This window comes from Capra hircus, unplaced genomic scaffold (assembly GCF_001704415.2).
Source record: "Capra hircus breed San Clemente unplaced genomic scaffold, ASM170441v1, whole genome shotgun sequence".
In the NCBI taxonomy this organism is placed as follows: domain Eukaryota; kingdom Metazoa; phylum Chordata; class Mammalia; order Artiodactyla; family Bovidae; genus Capra; species Capra hircus.
In genome coordinates this window covers 1-22,414 of record NW_017189541.1, presented here as the reverse complement: position 1 = coordinate 22,414, position 22,414 = coordinate 1, and the positions used below count along the sequence as shown (strand labels likewise).

The following is a 22,414-nucleotide window of genomic DNA, read 5'->3' as shown; positions in this document are numbered from 1 at the left end:
CCTGGGCCGGGCGGCTGCGCGCTCGCAGCGCGGGTCCCCCGGCACTGGTCTCCCGGCGCGGGCGCGGGGCGCCATGCTGCTGCGCCCGGTGATCGGGAAGCTGCAGCACAAGCGCGTGGTGTTGGCCAGCTCCTCCCCGCGCCGCCGGGAGATCCTCAGCAATGCTGTGAGTGGCCCGGGCCCGGGGTCGGGGGGGCAGGGCCTGCGGGCCCGGGCCTAGTGACCCGAGGCCTCGGGACCCCCGGGGCCGTGACCCGGGCCTCCCGGATGGGCCCCAGAGTTGCGGGTCCGGGGCCTAGAAACTGGGGGCGTCTTAGCAGTTAGGGGAGGGCTCTGGCCAGGGTCCGGAGGTCAGAGACGAGTGCCCGAGGGTCCTGATGACCTAGGCTTCGTGGGCGGGGCGCGGCGCGGGAGATAACCGGCGCCTTGGTGGGTCTGCAGGGCCACTGCTTAGTTATTGGGGATCCTATTGACTTGGGGGGGGCGGATGTAAGAGAGGGTGGGTGTTTGCAGGCCCGGGGTCAGCAGTGGGACCGACTGACGGGGTCAAAGATACAGGGTCTCTGGACAGAAGCCTTGTGACTGAGGGTCTGGTGAGCAGGGCGTGGGGGTCAGGAATCTGCAGGGCTGGGGGCCTAAGTGACTGGGTATCCGGGGTCTGCAGGACTGGGGCCTGCGGTGGCCAGAGGGTAGGACCCTAATGACCAGGGTCCAGATCTATGGTGTCAGTGATCGGGGGAGGGACACGGTCTTCCAGCCAGGGCTCAGTGACCTGGCGATCTGCTGGCCAGGGGGTGTGGGGTTGCCAGGCCAAGGTCAAGTCTGTGTACTGGAGCTGGTGTTGAGGAGGGGGGCGGTGGGGAAGGGGACAGAGCGCCTGGACAGGGCTTGGTCTGCATGGGGTGGCCCTATCTGGAGAGGGGTTCAGAGAAGCGGGGATACCGGCTAGGGGAACAGATAGAGCCAGAAATTCTTGCCTGGGTGGGGGGCGTGAGCTGGGCTGGGGGGGGCGTGAGCTGGGCTGGGCTGGGGGGGTGTGAGCTAGGCTGGGCGGGGGGCGTGAGCTGGGCTTGGGGGGGCGTGAGCTGGGCTGGGCTGGGGGGGCGTGAGCTGGGCTGGGCGGGGGGCGTGAGCTGGGCTTGCGGGGAGGTGAGCTGGGCTTGCGGGGAGGGGGGCGCGTGAGCTGGGCTGGGCGGGGGGGGGGGGGGGCGTGAGCTGGGCTGGGCGGGGGGCGGGGCATGAGCTGGGCTGGGCGGGGGCGTGAGCTGGGCTGGGCAGGGGCAGGTACAGAATGAGAAGCGCTATATGTACCTCCCAGCGAGGGTACAGAACCGGAGGTGGGGGGTGTCTCATAGTGTGACCCAGGGGTTAACCCGGGAGGTCCACGATGGAGGTGGGGAGGGGGCTGGGGTGCAGAAAAGTAAGAGGCAGCTGGCTGCTCACAGAGGTCCCCACGTGGGAGTGCGGGAGGGGGAGTTTGACCCTGTGTGGTCAAGACCCCCAGTCCCCACTCTGGAGGCAGCGGTGTCCGGTGTCCGTGACCCGCCTTCCGCAGGCACTGCCTGGTCGCCTGTGTCGGACACCAAGTCAGAGCAGCCTAGTTGTTCCCACACACACGCAGCCGCCGTATTTGTGGCCTTTCCTGCACGTGCTGCCGTCTCAGTAGTCTGATCGCTGTAAGGGCGAAATGCCGGCCTTTGGGACTCTCCAGGAGCCCTCTGACCCCTCGGGGCTGCACCCCAATCAATAGTGCCCTGCTGGCCTCTCCGTGCACAGGTCTTCCCACCAGGGTCCCCGAGCCGCCGCCCGCCCCCACTCCACACACACACTGGTTACACTGGCGCAGCAGCTGGGCGTCGGCCCTTGGTCAGTGTCCATAGTCAGGGAAGGGGGCTGGGCAGGGACTTTCAGTTCCTGCCCACTGTCAGCATCCTGTGGCTCCCCCTGCCCAAACCCCTCTTCTATCCTGTTCCAGGGCCTCAGGTTCGAGGTGGTCCCGTCCAGGTTCAAGGAGCAGCTGCACAAGGGCTCGTTCGCCGGCCCGCAGGCGTACGCCATGGAAACGGCCAAGCAGAAGGCGCTGGAGGTGGCCGACCGGATGCACCAGGCGAGGGCTCCTTTCCTGGGTCTCCTGCCCGCGGGGCGTCCTCAGGCTTCACTCACACCTGTTGTAAATCAGTGCCCTTCGCGGCAGGCAGTAGGTGTAGCTTCTCTGCGACTGAGTGTCCCTGCGTTGTGGCCACATGTAATTCATGGGATGGTATCGTTTATACAACGTTATCCGTCACTTTGCTAGTACGTAAGGTGCTGTTGCAATTCATATCAGAGCGTCACTCAGGACAAAGAACTGATGTACCTAGTCTACCGAGGTGTTCCCATGCCGTGTGCTACTGCGACTAATAAAACAGCATCATTTATGATACAGAATTCCCTGGATTCTGGATAGAATACTGGAGGAGGAAATGGCAACCCACTCCAGTATTCTCGCCTGGAGAATCCCATGGACAGAGGAGCCTGGCGGGCTACAGTCCATGGGGTCACAGAGACTTGAACGCGACTGAGCATGATCTAGAATTAATGCAGCTTTAACACTAAATTACCATATAATATACTATATACTGTGGCATTTACCGGAGAAGGCGATGGCACCTGCTCCAGTGCTCTTGCCTGGAAAATCCCATGGACGGAGGAGCCTGGTGGGCTGCAGTCCATGGGGTCGCTAAGAATCGGGCACGACTGAGCGACTTCACTTTCACTTTTCACTTTCATGCATTGGAGGAAATGGCAACCTGCTCCAGTGTTCTTGCCTGGAGAATCCCAGGGACGGCGGAGCCTAGTGGGCTGCCATCTATGGGGTCGCACAGAGTCAGACACGACTGAAGCGACTCAGCAGCAGCAGCAGCAGCAGCCTATTATATTGGAGAAGGCAATGGCACCCCACTCCAGTACTCTTGTCTGGAAAATCCCATGGATGGAGGAGCCTGGCGGGCTCCAGTCCATCGGGTCACAAAGAGTTGGGCATGACTGAGCGACTTCACTTTCACTTTTCACTCTCATGCATTGGAGAAGGAAATGGCAACCCACTCCAGTGTTCTTGCCTGGAGAATCCCAGGGACAGAGGAGCTTGGTAGGCTGCCGTCTCTGGGGTCGCACAGAGTCGGACACGACTGAAGCAACTTAGCAGCAGCTTATTATGTAACAGCATCACTGATGATATAGAAACAGTGTAGTTTATATATTGCAGTTACTATTCAATATAGTATAGTTTTTTGTTTTTTTTTTTAATTTTAAAATCTTTAATTCTTACATGCGTTCCCAAACATGAACCCCCCTCCCACCTTCCTCCCCACAACATATATATTCAATATAGTATAGTATTTAATATAAGCATTATTTATGATAAAGAAATGATATACTATTACTATTTAATATATTATGGTATTTAATATAACAGCATCATGATATAGAAAATAATATAAGTGGTTTATTACTATTACTATATAACCAACTATAGTATATAACAGCAGCATTTATGATATAGAAAGTGTTGCTAATACATTACTGTTACTATTTATGATACTATGCTATTTAATATAGCAGCATCACTTATGGGAATAACATATTCTCTTTATTGCTATAAGTGTTATGGAATATCCAATTGCAATTAACATAACCATATTGCTTAATGATGTAGAATTAATATACTTCATCTATTATGAAGTGTTATTCTCTAATATACAAAATATATATCGTATACTATATACTTTTATGTATAGTAATATATAATGCTATATAGCATACATAGTAAATTATATACATTATAATATAAAAGTACCATTTTAATATAGAATTTATATAGCTTATCTCTGTGTTACTATAAAATGTTCTAATTAATGTAACTGTCATTTATGACATAGAATCAATGTAGCTTCCTATCACTTATAATAATTATAAGTAATAAAATATATAATTATATATGAAAGTGTGAAGTGTTATTTGCTCAGTCATGTCTGACTCTTTGCTTTGCGACCCCGTGGACTGTAGCCCACCAGGCTCCTCTGTCCATGGGATTTCCTAGGCAAGAATACTAGAGTGGGTTGCCATTTCCTCCTCCAGGGGATCTTCCCGACCCAGGGATTGAAGCCAGGTCTCCTGCACTGCAAGCAGGTTCTTTACCATCTGAGCCTCCTGGGAAGTCACAATTATATATACTAATATATAAGTGGGGCCCCTGTGGTGGCTCAGTGGTAAAGAACCCACATACCAATGCTGGAGACGCAGGTTTGATCCCTTGGTGGGAAACATCCCTTGGAGAAGGGGCATGGCACCCCACTCCAGGATTCTTGCCTGGAGAATCCCATGGACAGAGGAGCCTGGCGGGCTACAGTCCACGGGGTCGCAAAGAGTCAGACACGACCGAGTGGCTAACTTTCTCTTCCACTGTCTCCCTTGATCGGTGGCTTGAGGACACTCCAGGCTCGCTCTCTAAAGCAAGACTGGATCCTTAACTAAGCTGTGATGCTGGGTGCCGCACGTCGTGACGTGAAAATGTGTAAGATGTACAGGCTCGTCCTGCCTAAAGCCGAGTCTGCGTTTCTTGCAGAAGGACCTGCGGGCTCCGGACGTGGTCATCGGAGCTGACACAATCGTGGTGAGCCTGCTTTCTGGCTTTTCGTGTCACTGGAGGCTGAAATCCAGGCCTCGGGAAGGCGGGTTCTTTCTGTGAGACCTGGGGGAGAATCCGCCCCAGGCTTCTGTCTCTCCCGGCTGCTGATGCTTTTTTTTCCAAATTCCTGGGCGTCCCTGGGGTGGTGGCCGCCTCCCTCCCGTCTCTGCCTCCATCTCCACGCGGCCTCTGCTCTGTGTCTCTCCTGTTACGAGAACACCATCCATCACGGATTCTGATGCACCTGGCTCCAGTACGACCTACTGGTAGATTTTGTTACATCTGCAAAGATCCTATTATCGGATACTGTCCTGTTCTCAGGGCTGGGGGATCAGGACCTGGGGAAAAGGAATCTCCCCGAGATAGGGGTTTTGGCCGCCGAGAGTTGGGCCTTCGGACAGGTCATCACAGTGACCCGTAGAGCAGCTCTGTCTCGCTAGGCATGGCTGTCTGTCTGAGACCCCGGCTGGCCTGATGGGGTGCATCACCCAGGGATGCTGGGCCTCGTTGCTGAGCTGTTCATAGAAGCAGTGTCCCTGGAGGAGTGTGTTGGTGGATGATGGATGGACGGATGATGGACGAATGGATGGTTGGGTTGGTGGTTGGATGGATGATGGATGGGTGGATGGAAGGATGAATGGATGGATGGTTGATGGATGGGTGGATAGATAGATGGATGGATGGTTGGGATGATGGTTGGATGGATGATGGATGGTTGAGTTGATGGTTGGATGGATGGAAGAATGAATGGATGGATGGTTGATGGATGGGTGGGTGGATGATGGATGGATGTTTGGGTAGATGGTTGGAGGGATGGGTGGATGATGGATGGATAGATGGATAGAAGATGCATGGATGGATGGATGGGTAGATGGTTGGATGGATGGATGGATGAATGAATGGATAGATGATGCATAGTTGGATGGATAAATGATGGGTGGTTGGGTGGATGGATAGACGGATGGATGGTTGAGTTGATGGGTGGATGGATGGATGGTTAGATAATGGATGGATGGATAGATGGATGCATAGTTGGGGAGATGGTTTGATGGATAAATGGATGGTTGGATGGATGATGAATAGATGATGGATTGATGATGGATGGATGGGTGGATGAATGATGAGTAGAAGGTTGGATGGATGGATGGGTGGATGGATAGATGGATAGAAGATGCATGGATGGATGGTTGGGTAGATGGTTGGATGGATAAATGGATGAGTGGATGGATGATGGGTGGATGGATGGATGATGCATGGATCCTGAAAGGAGGGAAGCCCCAACACAGGCTACAGTGTGGATGGACCTCGAGCACCCAGCGCTCAGTGAGGGAAGCAGGACGCAGAAGGGTGCATATTACTGTACTTGTATGAAATATCCAGAATAGGGAAATCCACTGAGGAAGGAATCGATCAGCAGTTGTCAGGGGCTGGGGAGCGAGGTGGGGAGAGCAGCTTGTGGGGATGGGGTGTTCCAGATGATGGAAGACCTGGGGAGCTGGATAGCGACCCTCACCCAACGGTGGAAATGTACCACGTGGTTTCATTTAACATGGTGACTGCCACATTATACGAATCTCACGTAAATTAAAGAAAAAAAATACATGAGTCTGAGCCGGTGGACAGTGCAGCTGACGCAGAGCAGCTCGGGGAGCGGAAGCAAGTCTCCGTGGCGTTTCCCTCGCAGGCGGTCGGGGGGCTGATCCTGGAGAAGCCGGTGGACAAGCAAGACGCCTACCGCATGCTGTCGAGGTGGGTGGGTCCCGGCGGGCCTCCGGGGACGCGTGGGACAGGGGCTGGGCCACTCGCCATCCGCCCACTCACCGTCAGCATCCGCTCATCAGCCGTCTGTCCACCCACCCATTACCCATCACGTCCCCATGTCTGCCATGGGCATCATATCTGCTGTCTCCCACAGACAGCCCCTCCTTGTTCAGGTCAGAGGACCAGGCCATGCCCTTGAACTGACCTCGACTCTTAACCGGGCTCCGACTCCCCATACCACCCCCCCACACTCAGGGTCTCCTCCTGGCTCGGTCATGCTGAGTGTCCAGGCCCAGGACTGCACAGGGACCCAGGAAAGGGGCGGCCCAGAGTAGCCAGGATCTGGGTCCTCTGTGCCCTGCCGGCCGCTCCCATCAGGGTCCACGTGGTCCCGTGAGATGGCCTGACCACCCCCCTAGCCCCTCAGTGCAGTGACCACAGTCTCGTGGGGAAGCTTCACAGTCCCCCTGGGACGGTTTCCTTGGTGATCGTGCAGCTGGGGTGATGGTGGGGGGGTGGGGCTGGTGGGTGGACAGGGGCCTCGTGCTGCGGGGCAGGGGTCGCCCTGCTTTCCAGAGACACTCCGGACACTCACGCGTCTGGCCCGGCCATGTGTTGCAGGCTCAGCGGGAAGGAGCACAGCGTGGTCACGGGCGTGGCCATCGTCCACTGCTGCACAAAAGGTACCTGGACGGCCCGCGTCCCCCACCTCCCCTGGGAGTCAGGGCCACCGTCGGAGCAGCCGGGGCTCCTGGGGGGAGGACCCGGGCGCCCTGGGGCGTCCCTGTCTTTGCTACCACGTGGGCCCGCCCTTCCACCTAGCCTGGGAACGTTGGGATCCCACGTGGAAATATGGGGGTTCATCGTGAGCACCCAGTGGACCCCATGTAGGGTGCGAGGGACATTCCACCTCGTCCAACACAACTCACCCAGAGCCTGCCTTTGAGCTCTCTGGTCTGAACGGTGGAGAAGTTTGGCTCCCGTTGGCAGGCATTAAGACATACCGTGATGAAAAGATTTTTTATTTTTTTTTAAAGCACAAAAAGCCTGAGGAATAACTTTTAAAGCTGCTTAAAAGGGATTTTAGCCCCAGGAAGGACCCTGTCATGGGATTAAGGGCCATCCTCATCCAGGGGGAACCTTATCTTGGACCCTTCACTTCATCATGTCTGCAGAGACCCTGTTTCCATATAAAGTCCTGTTCTGAGGTTCTAGGTGGGCGTGAGGTTCAAGGAGCACCATGGAGCCTGCTGGGGGCTTCCCAGGTGGCTCAGCGGTAAGGAACCCACCTGGCAATGCAGGAGACACAAGAGACAGGAGTTCGATCCCTGGGTCAGGAAGATCCCCTGGAGAAGGGAATGGCAGCCCACTCCAGTGTTCTTGCCTGGAGAATCTCAGGGACGGAGGAGCCTGGGATCAGAAAGGGTCGGACACGACTGAGACACCGACCTTGCACGCACACACTCACTGACTCCGGGACGCCTGGTGTGGAGATTTTTCACAAGTGGCCCCTCTGTGTGCCCAGCATGCTACGTGCATGGGGCATTTCCAACCCTACAGCCGAAAGCCTCATGAAGATCCCAGACTTACCCTGTCATAATGATAACTCCAGTCCATAAATGTTCTATCAGCTTCCCTGGCGGCTCAGACGATAAAGGATCTGTCTGCAGTGCAGGAGACCCAGGTTCAGTCACTGGGTGGGGAGGATCCCCTGGAGGAGGCAATGGCACCCCACTCCAGCATTCTTGCCTGGAGAATCCCATGGACAGAGGGGCCTGGAGAGCTACGGTCCACGGGGTCGGAAAGAGTCGGACACGACTGAGCAACTAACACTTTCACTTCACTTTGTTTTATTCTGTCTCTGTTTCCCTGTCTACAGTGGACAATCCTTTATCCCGTATTAATGATCCTGTGTGTGTGTGTGTGTGTGTGAATCGCATGCAAAGCTCAGGCTTTGTTGCTGTCCACTCGCTCAGTCATGTCTGACTCTCTGCGACCCCATGGACTGCAGCACGCCAGGCCTCCCTGTCCATCACCAACTCCCGTAGCTTGCTCAAACCCATGTCCATTGAGTCAGTGATGCCATCCACCCATCTCATCCTCTGTCGTCCCATTCTCCTCCCGCCTTCAGTCTTTTCCCAGCATCAGGGTCTTTTCCATCTCATGAGGTGGCCAAAGCACTGGAGCTTCAGCTTCAGCATCAGGCTTGCCTCCTCCTGGGCTCAAAGGGTTAGGCCCGTGGGCCCCCAGGGGCAGCGGTTGCGTCCCCTCACCACAGTGCGCACTTCCTTGCAGACGGTCAGCTGGACACTGAGGTGTCCGAGTTCTACGAGGAGACCACGGTGAAGTTCTCGGAGCTGTCCGAGGAGCTGCTGTGGGAATACATCGACAGCGGGGAGCCCATGTGAGTCTCTGTCCGGAACCGCGGTGCTGAATGCCCGCCGTGGGCAGGAGACAGGCCAGGGCTGAGCCCGCGCTGGGGGCCTGTGCCCGCCACGGGCCCAGGGGCCCAGGGCCGGGCAGCGTGCTTAGGAAGGATGGAAGGATGTCTTACCCCGCCCCCCCGTCCCGACACCACTGCCGTCTCCCCCAGCAAAGGGCACCACTGTGGGTCGGGCAGGTCAGGGCAGATGCTGCCGTGGGGCTGGTCTCCCCACCCAGTGTCCGTGATAGTCACTCAGTCATGCCCGACTCTCTGCAACCCCACGGACTGTAGCCCACCAGGCTCCTCTGTCCATGGGATTCTCCAGGCAAGAACACTGGAGTGGGTTGCGAGACCCTTCTCCAGGAAATCTTCCCAACCTGGGGATCGAACCCGTGTCCCCTGCATTGCAGGCAGATTCTTTACGACTAGTGCCACCTGGGAAACTCTTTGGCACAAGGACACCCCCCACACCCCAAATCCCAGCGCCTGCCGTTCTGTGCACCCTGGTCTGTAGTGGGGTGGTGGTGGTTAGAGTTGAGAAGGGCTGGGGGCTCAGTCAGGGTGGACAGAAAAGGATGGACCCCTTTTCCCCTGTAAGGAGGTCTCAGCAGAGGTTTCCGGGAAGACCCGGGGTGTGGACCCCCGTGAGGAGTCCTCCTATTGAGGCTCCGGTCAGAGACATGCGGGAAAACCCCCACTGGGGGGCCCCAGTCTCTTGTGGGCAAAGCTCACCCCCTCAGGAGACCCAGGCCTGGTGTGGGGGCAGGTGCCCCCTCACGCACCCGCAGAAGCCACCATGGAGCCTTCATCCCGTCCTGGGGGCGGGACCGACGGATGCTCCTGGGGGCTGGTCCTGGAGCCGGCCACCCCCGGCACACAGCTGCCCAGAGCCGGCCGGGTGAGTGCACCCAGCAAAGCTCAGCATCACCGTGTCCATCTCTTCTCTGCTTCCCGCCGTGCAGGGACAAGGCCGGCGGCTACGGGATCCAGGCGCTGGGTGGGATGTTGGTGGAGTACGTCCGCGGCGACTTCCTCAATGTGGTGGGCTTCCCGCTGAACCGCTTCTGCAAGGAGCTGGCACGCCTGTACCACACACCCCGGGCCCCCGGCACCCCGCAGCCGGTCCAGCACGACTCCATCCCAGCTGTCGACACGTTCGAGGATCTCAGCAATGCTGAGGGAGGCGGCTCTGACCCCGCTCGAGCCAGCGGGGGCCTGCAGGCTGGCGGGGCGCGGCAGCAGGCTCCCCGCACCCAGGAGGCGGACCTGAACGGGGTGACGGTCAGCCAGCCCGGGCTCCCCGCGGGCCTCCTGGAGCTGATGGACGGCTTCAAAGCATCCAAGGTACCTGTGTGCATTCGCAGTCAGCTGACCCCCAGCACGGAGAGTGCTTCAAACCACAGGCATCCATCACACACCCGCCACCCCAGCCCTGGGGACCAGACATCTGAGGTCAAGGGGTCTCAGGGCTGAGCTTCCTGTAGAGGTTCCAGGCAAGGGTCCCACCCGCCTCTTCCAGCTTCCAGGGGCTCCAGGCGTCCGTCCCTGGGCTGGTGGCCGCCTCCCTCCCGTCTCCACCTCCGTCTCCATGTGGCTTCTCCTCTGCGTCCGTGTCTCTCCTCTTCCGTGTCTTATAAGGACCCTGTCACGGGGCTTAGGGCCACCCCCACCCAGGAGGACCTCATCTCAGACCCTTCACTCCATCACGTCTACGAAAACATTTTATTTCCATGGAAGGCCTCGTTCGCACATTCTGGGGGTCAGGACGTGAGCCTCATCATTTTTGAACACAGCTGGCAGGGCTGGGGTGGGGCCCATGTGGGTGTTTGAGGCTGACAGGGCTCACGTTTTATTTCCACGGAAGGCCTCGTTCGCACATTCTGGGGGTCAGGACGTGAGCCTCATCATTTTTGAACACAGCTGGCAGGGCTGGGGCGGGGTCCATGTGGGTGTTTGAGGCTGACAGGGCTCACACCACCCTGTGCCCCACGTGTCCGGGGAAAGCCCCTTTGTTACGAGAGCCGCGGGGAGGTTAGGCTGTCCTGTGAGGTGTGTGGTGAGCGGCATGGACAGTGTGTGTCCTGCAGAGAGCGCCCAAGTCCACACACAGCCTCACCTCAAGGTCCCAGGGCTTGTGGCCTCGACGTGGGCACCGTGGGGAGCTACCACACACCCCTTGACTGTGGCACATTGGGTTTTCTCTGCTGAGAGAGCTTTTCTGCTTAACCCTCACCGACTTGTTCTTCCCTGGAGCAAGCCTTGTGCAAGCTGGAGCCTGAAGCCAACTCTCCCCTGCAGAAGAAGGCTCCCTGATGGGCGGGGCGTTTCTGACAGTCCCGGGCCCCTTCCCCACGCCTCGCTGCCGTCCATGGGGGTCACAAGCGATCGGTCAGACACGTTGTAGCCTGACTGTGGCCCTCCTTCACGGTCAGGTCCTGCTCACGGCTTGCAAGCTCCAAGTGTTCGATGTACTGAAAGACCGAGGACCCCTGTCAGCCACAGACGTCGCCCGCGAAATCGACGCCTCGGTGGGCGGCACCGCGCACCTGCTTGACGTCTGTGCAGCCCTGGGGTTGCTGGACAAGTCAGACAGAGGTGAGGGGGCTTCCCAGGTGCCGTCACGGCAGCTCCGCAGGCAGGAGGACCCGGCCGCCAAGTGACGGTGGCTCCTGAGCAGAGATGGGCAGACCTGCCGGCCCTGTGTCCTGGGCGCGGGGCGGTTCCCAGAGGTGGGGAGCGGGGCGGGGCAAAGAGGAAAGAGGGGTGTGTGTGTGTGATGTTTAGAAGGAAACAGGTGTGTGTGTGTGATGTTTGGAGGAAACAGGTGTGTGTGTGTGATGTTTAGGAGGACAGGTGTGTGTGTGTGATGTTTAGGGGGAAACAGCTGTGTGTGTGATGTTGGAAAGGTGTGTGTGTGTACGTGATGTTTAGCAGGAAAGGGGTGTGTGTATGTGAGGTTTAGAAGGAAACAGGTGTGTGTGTGTGATGTTTGGAGGAAACAGGTGTGTGTGTGTGTGTGATGTTTAGGAGGAACCAGGGGTGTGTGTGTGTGTGTGTGTGTGTGTGTGTGTGTGTGTGTGTGTGTGTGTGTGTGTGTGTGTGTGTGGTGTTCAAGAGAGAGACTTCCTTATGGACTCAGAGGGGTTGTATCAGCCAAGGCTCTCCAAGGCAACAACTCGTAGGGTGTGCGTGTGCGCAGCGTAGATGCCTGCGCATCCTTACTTACCTGATCAGGTAGGCGGACAGGCGAGGCGCAGGCCTAGAGGCTGCCTGATAGCGGGATGATACCTGGACGGATGGGTGGATGGATTCACGGGTGGGCAAACAGGTAACAGATGCTTGCTGCCAGCTCAGGCGCTGCAGTCGTGGCCAGCTTTTTTGAGACCCCACGGACTGTAGCCCGCCAGGCTCCTCTGTCGCCAGGATTCTCCAGGCAAGAAGACTGGAGTGGGTTGCCATTCCGTCCTCCAGGGGATCTTCCCCACCCAGGGATCAAACTTGCGTCTTCTGTGTCTCCTGCAGTGGCCACAAGATTGTTTACTGCTGAGGCCCCTGGGAGCCCACTAGATAGATGGGTGGATGGGTAAATGATAGGTAGCGTGACCGATTCATAGGTGAATGTATAGGCATGAAAATGGTAAGCAGATGGATGAATTCATAGTTGGCAGAAAGGTCACCAGACAGATAGCTGATGAAGAAACAGAGGGCAGATAGACAGATAAACAGAAAATAGGATAAGGGGATGGGTGGGTGACAGGAAGACAGACAGATGATAAACACAGGCTGACGGACAGACAGGCGGATAAAGAGATAGTAGACACACTGATAGATAAAGAGATATAAACTGATAACAGATGATAGTCAGGTAGACCGATAAAGTGAAAAGGGAAAGTGAGGTCGCTCAGTCGTGTCCAGCTCTTTACGACCCCATGGCCTGTACCCACCAGGCTCCTCCATCCATGGCATTTTCCAGGCAAGACTACTGGAGCGGGTCGCCATTTCCTTCTCCAGGGCAGACAGACAGATGATGGATAAATGGGCGATACATGGAGGGATTGATGGATAGGCAACACACGTGTCGATGGATAAACGATAGATGAGCTGAGCTGACAAGTGATAGGTACATAGATTTATTCACACACAGATGACAGCTGCTGAACAGACAGGGAGATGATACGTATGTACACGTATGTACACGGACAGATAGATGGTTAACAGGCGCGAGAGAGAGATGGAGGTGATGGACAGACACTAAACAGACATGCTGATGCAGAGACGGGCTTCCCAGGGGGCTCCGTGGAGAAGAGCCTGTCTGCCAGTGCAAGAGATGCGGGTTCGGCCCCTGAGTCGGGAAGATCCCCTGGAGGAGGGAGTGGCAACCCACTCCAGTATTCTGGCTTGGAGAGTCCCATGGATAGAGGAGCCCGGCGGGCTGCAGTCCATGGGGTTGCAGAGAGTCGGGCGCGCGAGAGGGCGTCACGCTGTCGGCCAACGATGCTTGCGCTAACCCCGCCGGGAACCCGAGCGGCGGCTGCCCCCGCTCCCCTCTGCGTCTCTCTGATGTTCAGGGCAGCCCTTGTGGGGGTCCCACGACGCCCCGTCCTTTCAGGTTACAGCAACACGGAGACGGCCAGCCTGCACCTGGCGTCGGACGGCGAGCAGTCTCTCCACGGCCTGGCCGCCTACCACGACGGGCCCGTCTGGGACGCCTTCACGCACCTGGGCCGGGCCATGCGGGAGGGGGCAGCGTGGACCCCAGAGCCGCTGCTGCAGGTACCCCAGAACCTGACGCTGCTTCTCACGTGCCGTCTCTGCCACTGAGGGATTGGCCACGGGCGCCGAAAGCATCCCAGACCCGGGGACCATCAGAACCCGTTATCCCAGTGGGAGGCTGTGGATGCGGGCTCTTAGGGACGGCGTGGGGGGCAGCCGGCCGCCCACAGCTGCCGAAGAGGGTGTTTCCATGAAGGGGCTGCCGCAAGCCAATGCCCCCCGTTTCCTTCGTGAGGTTAGATTGTGCAGAGACAGTGCCTTGTGAGCTCGGGGTCCGCAAATCCCTCCCTGCCCTGCCTCCTGGCTCCCGACCCTCCAGAGAGAGCCTTGTTGGGTGTTCAGTGGGTCTGGGCGGGGGTGGGGGTGGGGCTTCCCTGGTGGCTCAGCTGGTGAAGAAGCCGCCTGCAATGCCAGAGACCTGGGTTTGATCCCTGGGTTGCGGAGATTCCCCTGGAGGAGGAAATGGCAACCCACTCCAGTATTCTGGCCTGGAGAATCCCATGGACTATCCACAGGGTTGCAAAGAGTCGGACACGACTGAGCAAGTTGCTTCCCTGGTGCCTCAGATGGTAAAGAATCTGCCTGCAATGCGGGAAACCGGGGTTCGATCCCTGGCTGAAGACGGTCCTCTGGAGGAGAGCGTGGCAACCCAGTCCACTACTCTGGCCTGGAGAATCCCACGGACTGTATAGTCCACAGATCACAAAGAGTTGGACAAGACTTAGCGACTCTCAGCTTCTTTTCACTTAGAAACGAAAGACATTTATTTCCTATGGTTGTAGCAGCTAGATGTCTGAGATCCCGGCGAAGCTGGGTTTAGTGTCCGGTGAGGACGCAGTTCCTGGCTCCTCGATGGACGTCTTCTTGTCCTCCCCTCCCTCCCTTGCTGTGTCCCCCGGGCCCCTCCCCATCTGCCTACCAAGCCCCCCACGTTTAGTCCCTCGGTCGTGTCTGACTGTTTGCGACCCCATGGACTGTCGCCCGCCAGGCTCCTCTGCGCATGGGATGCTCCAGGCAAGGATACTGGAGTGGGTTGCCATGCCCTCCTCCAGGGGATCTTCCCGACCCAGAGGTGGAGCCCAGGTCTCCTGCACGGCACGCGGACTTTTTACCGTCTGACCCACCAGGGAAACCCACGAAGCCCCCTGCCCTCGAGATGCCACGCAGAACGTCCTCCCGGGTGCAGGACCGCCTGGGCCCCCGGTGGGTCTCTCCTGAGATCCTGTTCCGTTTCAGGGCCCCGACAAGTGGAGCACAGAGGCGACCCTGCAGTTCATGAGGGCCTCGCACGGCCTCAGCAAGCTGACCGCCCAGCACGTGGCCACGGCCTTTGACCTGTCCCCGTTCACCTCCGCCTGCCACCTGGGAGGTACGTCCCTTCGCCCGACAGGAGTCAGGCAAACGGGTGCGAGCGTCCCTTCTCTTGTCGGAAGCTGCAGGTGCCGTACCTGCAGATAGGCTAAGCCAGTGGTTCAGATGGGAGAGAATCCGCCTGCAAGGCAGGAGACCCAAGTTCAATCCCTAGGTCGGGAAGATCTCCTGGAGAAGGGAATGGCAACCTGCTCCAGTGTTCTTGCCTGGGGAATCCCCAGGGACAGAGGAGCCTGGCGGGGCTACAAGCCACAGGGCTGCGGAATCGGACACGACTGAGCAACTAATATGCTCTACCTACTAATAAGACTTGGAAAATGGGTTTATCTCTACAAACCACACAAGCATCTACGTGCATCCTGGGTGGATGCGGGGCTTGGGGTGATATTCCCAAGTGCTAGGAGGTCCCAGGGATGGCTCGGGACCCTCGTAGAGTTTATCAGACCCTTCCCGGGGGCTGCCAAGCAGAGGAGGGGACCGTGGAACCTGTCTGCTGCCATCTCACGAGGTCTAATCATGCCACACACACACACACACACACACACACACACCCTCCACCCTTCCCAGCCAGTGCTTCCCCCAGGACATGGGACGGAGGAGGAGCAGACGCCTTCCCAAAGGGTGTGGTGGGATCGGGGTCCTAGGTGGGCTCCTGAGCTGCCAGCTTGCATTTTCCCATCCTCTGCAGAGCTTTCCTCCAGGTGGCCCAGAGTGACTGCTGTGGCACCAGCCATCACATCTGCATTCCCACAACAGAACGGAGAAGGAAAGAACATAACTCTCTAGAACTCTGCTCTAAGGGTTCCCCGTGGATCTCTGTCCACCCTGCTCACCTGGCTCGGGCCAGCGCTTGCTCCAGCACCACTCCCCAAGGCCCTGAGCTTGAGAAAGCAGAGGTCTCCCCCCTGGCTGACCTCCTTTGAGGGCACAGGCTCAGCTCACATCCGAGCGCACTGATTTGGCCCTGCCAGAGCTGCACCTGTGGAGACAGGCCGGGATGGCCCAGAGTCTACGTGTCTTCCCACAGGCTGCACGGGCGCCCTGGCCCACAAGCTCGTCCAGGAGTACCCGCGTCTGCAGGTGACCGTGTTTGACCTCCCAGAGGTCATCAAGCTTGCCGGGGACTTCCAGACCGACGCAGAGCCGTCAGAGCGGGTCCACTTTGTGCCAGGTCAGTGCGGCGTCCTTGCCTGCCTGCTGTCCGTCTTTGGGCGGCCTTATCTGTCTCCTGTATGGGGTGAGTGGGGCTTCCCCGGTGGCGCAGTGGTAAGGAGCCAGCCTGCCGAAGCCGGAGATGTGGGTCGGTCCCTGGGTCGGGAAGATCCCCTGGAGGAGGAGGTGGCACCTGCTCCGGTGTTCTTTCCTGGGAAATCCAGCAGACAGAGGAGTTTGCGGGCCACAGTCCATGGGGTGTCAGAGAGCTGGACACGACTGAGCGCACACGTATGCGGTCTGTGTGGGTCCTGCATCTGTGTCTCTGTACCTGAGTGTGTATCTGAGTGTGCGGGCCCGTGAGTGTGTGCATGTGTGGTCTGTGTGTGTCTGTGTGTCTGAACGTGTATGTGCCCGTGGGTCTGTGTGTCTAGACGTGCATTTTCCTGTGTGTCGCTGTGTCTGTGTGTGTAAAGTGAGAAAGTGTTACTGTTCACTCTCGGAGACGGCGTGGAGCAGCCCCCAGGCTGCTCTGCCCATGGGGACTCCCCAGGCAGGAACGGTGGAGGGGGCTGCCAGGCCCTCCTCCAGGCGACCTTCCCGACCCAGGGATTGAACCCGAGTCTCCTGCACCGGGGGCAGAGTCCTTACTGTCTGGGCCACCGGGGTGTTGTGTGTGCGCGTGTGTGTGTGTACACTTGCATGCTTCCGTGTGAGTGTGTGACAGGGTGCGTATCTGTCTCTCTGTGGCCTGTGTACACCTACGTTTCTGCTTGTGTCTGTGTGTCTGCATGTGTGTGTAGCTGCGTGTGTCTGTGCGTCACTGTGTCTGTGTATAATTGTGTGTACAGCTGTGTGTAGCTGTGTGTGTCTCTGTATAATTGTGTGTATAGCTGTGTCTGTGTGTCGCTGTGTGTGTCTGTATAATTGTGTGTATAGCTATGTGTGTCTGTGTCACTGTGTGTAGCTGTGTCTGTGTGTCACTGTGTCTGTGTATAATTGTGTGTACAGCTGTGTATCTGTGTCACTGTGTGTGTCTGTGTGTCGCTGTGTCTCTGTATATAATTGTGTGTATAGCTGTGTGTCTGTGTGTCACTGTGTCGCTGTGTGTAGCTGTGTCTGTGTGTAGCTGCGTGTGTCTGTGCGTCACTGTGTGTCTGTGTGTAATTGTGTGTACAGCGGTGTGTAGCTGTGTGTCTCTGTATAATTGTGTGTGTCGCTGTGTCTGTGTCACTGTGTGTCTGTATAATTGTGTGTGTAGCTGTGTGTGTGTGTGTCACTGTGTGGCTGTGTGTCGCTGTGTCTGTGTGTCGCTGTGTGTCTGTGTGTCACTGTGTGTAGCTGTGTGTCTGTGTGTAATTGTGTGTCGCTGTGTGTGTCGCTGTGTGTCTGTGTGTAATTGTGTGTCGCTGTGTGTGTCGCTGTGTGTCTGTGTGTAATTGTGTGTCGCTGTGTGTGTCGCTGTGTGTCTGTGTGTCACTGTGTGGCTGTGTGTAGCTGTGTGTCTGTGTGTCACTGTGTGTCTGTATAATTGTGTGTGTAGCTGTGTGTGTGTGTGTCACTGTGTGGCTGTGTGTCGCTGTGTCTGTGTGTCGCTGTGTGTCTGTGTGTCACTGTGTGTAGCTGTGTGTCTGTGTGTAATTGTGTGTCGCTGTGTGTGTCGCTGTGTGTCTGTGTGTAATTGTGTGTCGCTGTGTGTGTCGCTGTGTGTCTGTGTGTAATTGTGTGTCGCTGTGTGTGTCGCTGTGTGTCTGTGTGTCACTGTGTGGCTGTGTGTAGCTGTGTGTCTGTGTGTCACTGTGTGTCTGTATAATTGTGTGTGTAGCTGTGTGTGTGTGTGTCACTGTGTGGCTGTGTGTCGCTGTGTCTGTGTGTCGCTGTGTGTCTGTGTGTCACTGTGTGTAGCTGTGTGTCTGTGTGTAATTGTGTGTCGCTGTGTGTGTCGCTGTGTGTCTGTGTGTAATTGTGTGTCGCTGTGTGTGTCGCTGTGTGTCTGTGTGTAATTGTGTGTCGCTGTGTGTGTCGCTGTGTGTCTGTGTGTCACTGTGTGGCTGTGTGTAGCTGTGTGTCTGTGTGTCACTGTGTGTCTGTATAATTGTGTGTGTAGCTGTGTGTGTGTGTGTCACTTGTGTGGCTGTGTGTCGCTGGTGTGTGTCGCTGTGGGTGTCTGTGTGTCACTGTGTGTGCTGTTGTGTAGTCTGTGGTGTCATGTGTGTGTCGCTGTGTGTGTCTGCTGTGTAGCTGTGTGTCTGTGTGTCTGTGTGTCTGTGTGTATGTGTGTGTCACTGTGTGTCGCTGTGTGTGTGTCGCTGTGTGTCTGTGTGTCACTGTGTGCTGTGTGTCTGTGTGTACTGTGTGTGTCTGTGTGTCTGTGTGGCTGTGTGTCTGTGTGTCTGTGTGTACGCTGTGTGTGTCGCTGTGTGTCTGTGTGTGTGTGTCACTGTGTGTCTGTGTGTCTGTGTGTAGCTGTGTGTGTCTGTGTGTGTGTCTGTGTGTAGCTGTGTGTCACTGTGTGTCTGTGTGTATAGCTGTGTGTCTGTGTGTGTCTGTGTAGCTGTGTGTGTGTGTGTCATGTCTGTGTGTCTGTGTGTGTGTTGTGTGTCTGTGTGTCTGTGTGTAGCTGTGTGGCTGTGTGTAAGCTGTGTGTTGTGTGTCGCTGTGTGTGTGTGTCGCTGTGTGTCTGTGTGTCGCTGTGTGTCTGTGTGTCATTGTGTGGTGTAGCTGTGTGTCTGTGTGTCACTGTGTGTCTGTGTGTCTGTGTGTGTGTGTGTCACTGTGTGCACTGTGTGTGTGTGTAGTGTGCTGTGTCTGTGTGTAGCTGTGTCTGTGTGTCTGTGTGTGTCTGTGTGTCATTGTGTCTGTGTGTCTGTGTGTCACTGTGTGGCTGTGTGTAGCTGTGTGTCTGTGTGTCACTGTGTGGCTGTGTGTAGCTGTGTGTCTGTGTGTCAGTCATGTGTAGTGTGTGTCTGTGTGTAATTGTGTGTCGCTGTGTGTCGCTGTGTGTCTGTGTGTAATTGTGTGTCGCTGTGTGTGTCGCTGTGTGTCTGTGTGTCATGTGTCTGTGTGTAGCTGTGTGTCTGTGTGTCACTGTGTGTCTGTATAATTGTGTGTGTAGCTGTGTGTGTGTGTGTCACTGTGTGGCTGTGTGTCGCTGTGTCTGTGTGTCGCTGTGTGTCTGTGTGTCACTGTGTGGCTGTGTGTAGCTGTGTGTCTGTGTGTAATTGTGTGTCGCTGTGTGTGTCGCTGTGTGTCTGTGTATAATTGTGTGTACAGCGGTGTGTAGCTGTGTGTCTCTGTATAATTGTGTGTGTCGCTGTGTCTGTGTCACTGTGTGTCTGTATAATTGTGTGTGTGTAGCTGTGTGTGTGTGTGTCACTGTGTCGTGTGTCGCTGTGTCTGTGTGTGTGTGTGTCTGTGTGTCTGTGTGTCTGTGTGTCTGTGTGTATTGTGTGTCGCTGTGTGTGTCTGTGTGTCTGTGTGTAATTGTGTGTCGCTGTGTGTCGCGTCGCTGTGTGTGTCGCTGTGTGTCTGTGTGTATTGTGTGTCTGTGTGTCGCTGTGTGTGTCGCTGTGTGTGTGTGTGTGTCGCTGTGTGTGTCGCTGTGTGTCTGTGTGTTTGTGTGTCGCTGTGTCGCTGTGTGTCTGTGTGTAATTGTGTGTCGCTGTGTGTGTCGCTGTGTGTCTGTGTGTCACTGTGTGGCTGTGTGTAGCTGTGTGTCTGTGTGTCACTGTGTGTCTGTATAATTGTGTGTGTAGCTGTGTGTGTGTGTGTCATGTGTGTGTGTGTCGCTGTGTCTGTGTCTGTGTGTCTGTGTGTCTGTGTGTGCTGTGTCTGTGTGTCTGTGTGTAATTGTGTGTCGCTGTGTGTGTCGCTGTGTGTCTGTGTGTAATTGTGTGTCGCTGTGTGTGTCGCTGTGTGTTGTGTCACTGTGTGTCGTGTGTCTGTGTGTAATTGTGGTGGCTGTGTGTGTCGCTGTGTGTCTGTGTGTCTGTGTGCTGTTGTGTGTGTCACTGTGTGGCTGTGTGTAGCTGTGTGTGTGTGTCTGTGTGTCTGTGTCTGTGTGTAATTGTGTGTCGCTGTGTGTGTCGCTGTGTGTCTGTGTGTCACTGTGTGGCTGTGTGTAAGCTGTGTGTCTGTGTGTAATTGTGTGTCGCTGTGTGTGTCGCTGTGTGTCTGTGTGTGTGTGTCGCTGTGTGTGTCGCTGTGTGTCTGTGTGTCACTGTGTGGCTGTGTGTAGCTGTGTGTCTGTGTGTCACTGTGTGTGTAGTGTGTGTCTGTGTGTGTGTGTGTCACTGTGTGGCTGTGTGTCGCTGTGTCTGTGTGTCGCGTGTGTCTGTGTGTCACTGTGTGGCTGTGTGTAGCTGTGTGTCTGTGTGTAATTGTGTGTCGCTGTGTGTGTCGCTGTGTGTCTGTGTGTAATGTGTGTGTCGCTGTGTGTGTTGTGTGTCTGTGTGTGTGTGTCTGTGTGAGTGTGTGTGCTGTGACTGCTGTGTGTGCTGTGTGTCTGTGTGTGTTGGTGTGTGTGTGTCGCTGTGTGTCTGTGTGTAATTGTGTGTCGCTGTGTGTGTCGCTGTGTGTCTGTGTGTCTGTGTGGCTGTGTGTAGCTGTGTGTCTGTGTGTCACTGTGTGTCTGTATAATTGTGTGTGTAGCTGTGTGTGTGTGTGTCACTGTGTGGCTGTGTGTCGCTGTGTCTGTGTGTCGCTGTGTGTCTGTGTGTCACTGTGTGGCTGTGTGTAGCTGTGTGTCTGTGTGTAATTGGTGTGTGTGTGTGTCGCTGTGTGTGTCTGTGTATAATTGTGTGTTGTGTAGCTGTGTGTCTCTGTGTGTGTGTCGCTGTGTCTGTGTCACTGTGTGTCTGTATAATTGTGTGTGTAGCTGTGTGTGTGTGTGTGTCACTGTGTGGCTGTGTGTGTCGTGTGTCGCTGTGTCACTGTGTGGCTGTGTGTAGCTGTGTGTCTGTGTGTAATTGTGTGTCGCTGTGTGTGTCGCTGTGTGTGTGTAATTGTGTGTCGCTGTGTGTGTCGCTGTGTGTCTGTGTGTCACTGTGTGGCTGTGTGTAGCTGTGTGTCTGTGTGTCACTGTGTGTCTGTATAATTGTGTGTGTAGCTGTGTGTGTGTGTGTCACTGTGTGGCTGTGTGTCGCTGTGTCTGTGTGTCGCTGTGTGTCTGTGTGTCACTGTGTGGCTGTGTGTAGCTGTGTGTCTGTGTGTAATTGTGTGTCGCTGTGTGTCGCTGTGTGTGTGTATAATTGTGTGTGGCGTGTGTAGCTGTGTGTCTGTATAATTTGTGTGTCGCTGTGTCTGTGTCACTGTGTGTCTGTATAATTGTGTGTGTAGCTGTGTGTGTGTGTGTGTCACTGTGTGGCTGTGTGTCGCTGTGTCTGTGTGTCGCTGTGTGTCTGTGTGTCACTGTGTGCTGTGTGTAGCTGTGTGTCTGTGTGTAATTGTGTGTCGCTGTGTGTGTCGCTGTGTGTGTGTAATTGTGTGTCGCTGTGTGTGTCGCTGTGTGTCTGTGTGTCACTGTGTGGCTGTGTGTAGCTGTGTGTCTGTGTGTCACTGTGTGTCTGTATAATTGTGTGTGTAGCTGTGTGTGTGTGTGTCACTGTGTGGCTGTGTGTCGCTGTGTCTGTGTGTCGCTGTGTGTCTGTGTGTCACTGTGTGGCTGTGTGTAGCTGTGTGTCTGTGTGTAATTGTGTGTCGCTGTGTGTGTCGGCTGTGTGTCGTGTGTAATTGTGTGTCGCTGTGTGTGTCGCTGTGTGTCTGTGTGTCACTGTGTGGCTGTGTGTAGCTGTGTGTTGTGTGTCACTGTGTGTCTGTATAATTGTGTGTGTAGCTGTGTGTGTGTGTGTCACTGTGTGGCTGTGTGTAGCTGTGTGTCTGTGTGTGTGTGTCTGTGTGTCACTGTGTGGCTGTGTGTAGCTGTGTGTCTGTGTGTAATTGTGTGTCGCTGTGTGTCGTGTGTGGTGTGTAATTGTGTGTCGCTGTGTGTGTCGCTGTGTGTCTGTGTGGCTGTGTGTAGCTGTGTGTCTGTGTGTCACTGTGTGTGTGTGTGTAGCTGTGTGTGTGTGTGTCACTGTGTGGCTGTGTTGTGCTGTGTCTGTGTGTCGTGGTGTGTCTGTGTGTCACTGTGTGGCTGTGTGTAGCTGTGTGTCTGTGTGTAATTGTGTGTCCTGTGTGTGTCGCTGTGTGTGTATGTGTGTGATGTGTAAGTCTGTGTGTCTCTGTGTTCTGTGTGTGTAATTTGTGTGTCTGTGTGTCCTGGTGTG

At 55.9% G+C, this 22,414-nt stretch overlaps 1 protein-coding gene and 1 long non-coding RNA gene across 2 annotated transcripts; one reads left to right on the top strand and one right to left on the bottom strand.

Moving 5' to 3' along the window:
- ASMTL (acetylserotonin O-methyltransferase-like) lies at positions 1–14,994 on the top strand (the record flags this gene model as incomplete). The annotated part of the gene is given in 10 exon segments (XM_018044443.1): positions 1–166; positions 1,976–2,107; positions 4,604–4,651; positions 6,351–6,415; positions 7,049–7,110; positions 8,723–8,831; positions 9,815–10,196; positions 11,285–11,447; positions 13,462–13,625; positions 14,862–14,994. Coding segments are annotated over 10 exon segments (1,351 nt in total), but the record flags the coding sequence as incomplete, so codon positions are not given.
- LOC106503887 lies at positions 10,561–12,298 on the bottom strand. Its single transcript, XR_001297571.2, has 2 exons — positions 12,079–12,298; positions 10,561–11,323 (listed from the first exon to the last, which is right to left on the bottom strand). It is a non-coding gene; the product is annotated as an uncharacterized LOC106503887 (long non-coding RNA).
- Positions 14,995–22,414: the final 7,420 nt, after the last annotated feature.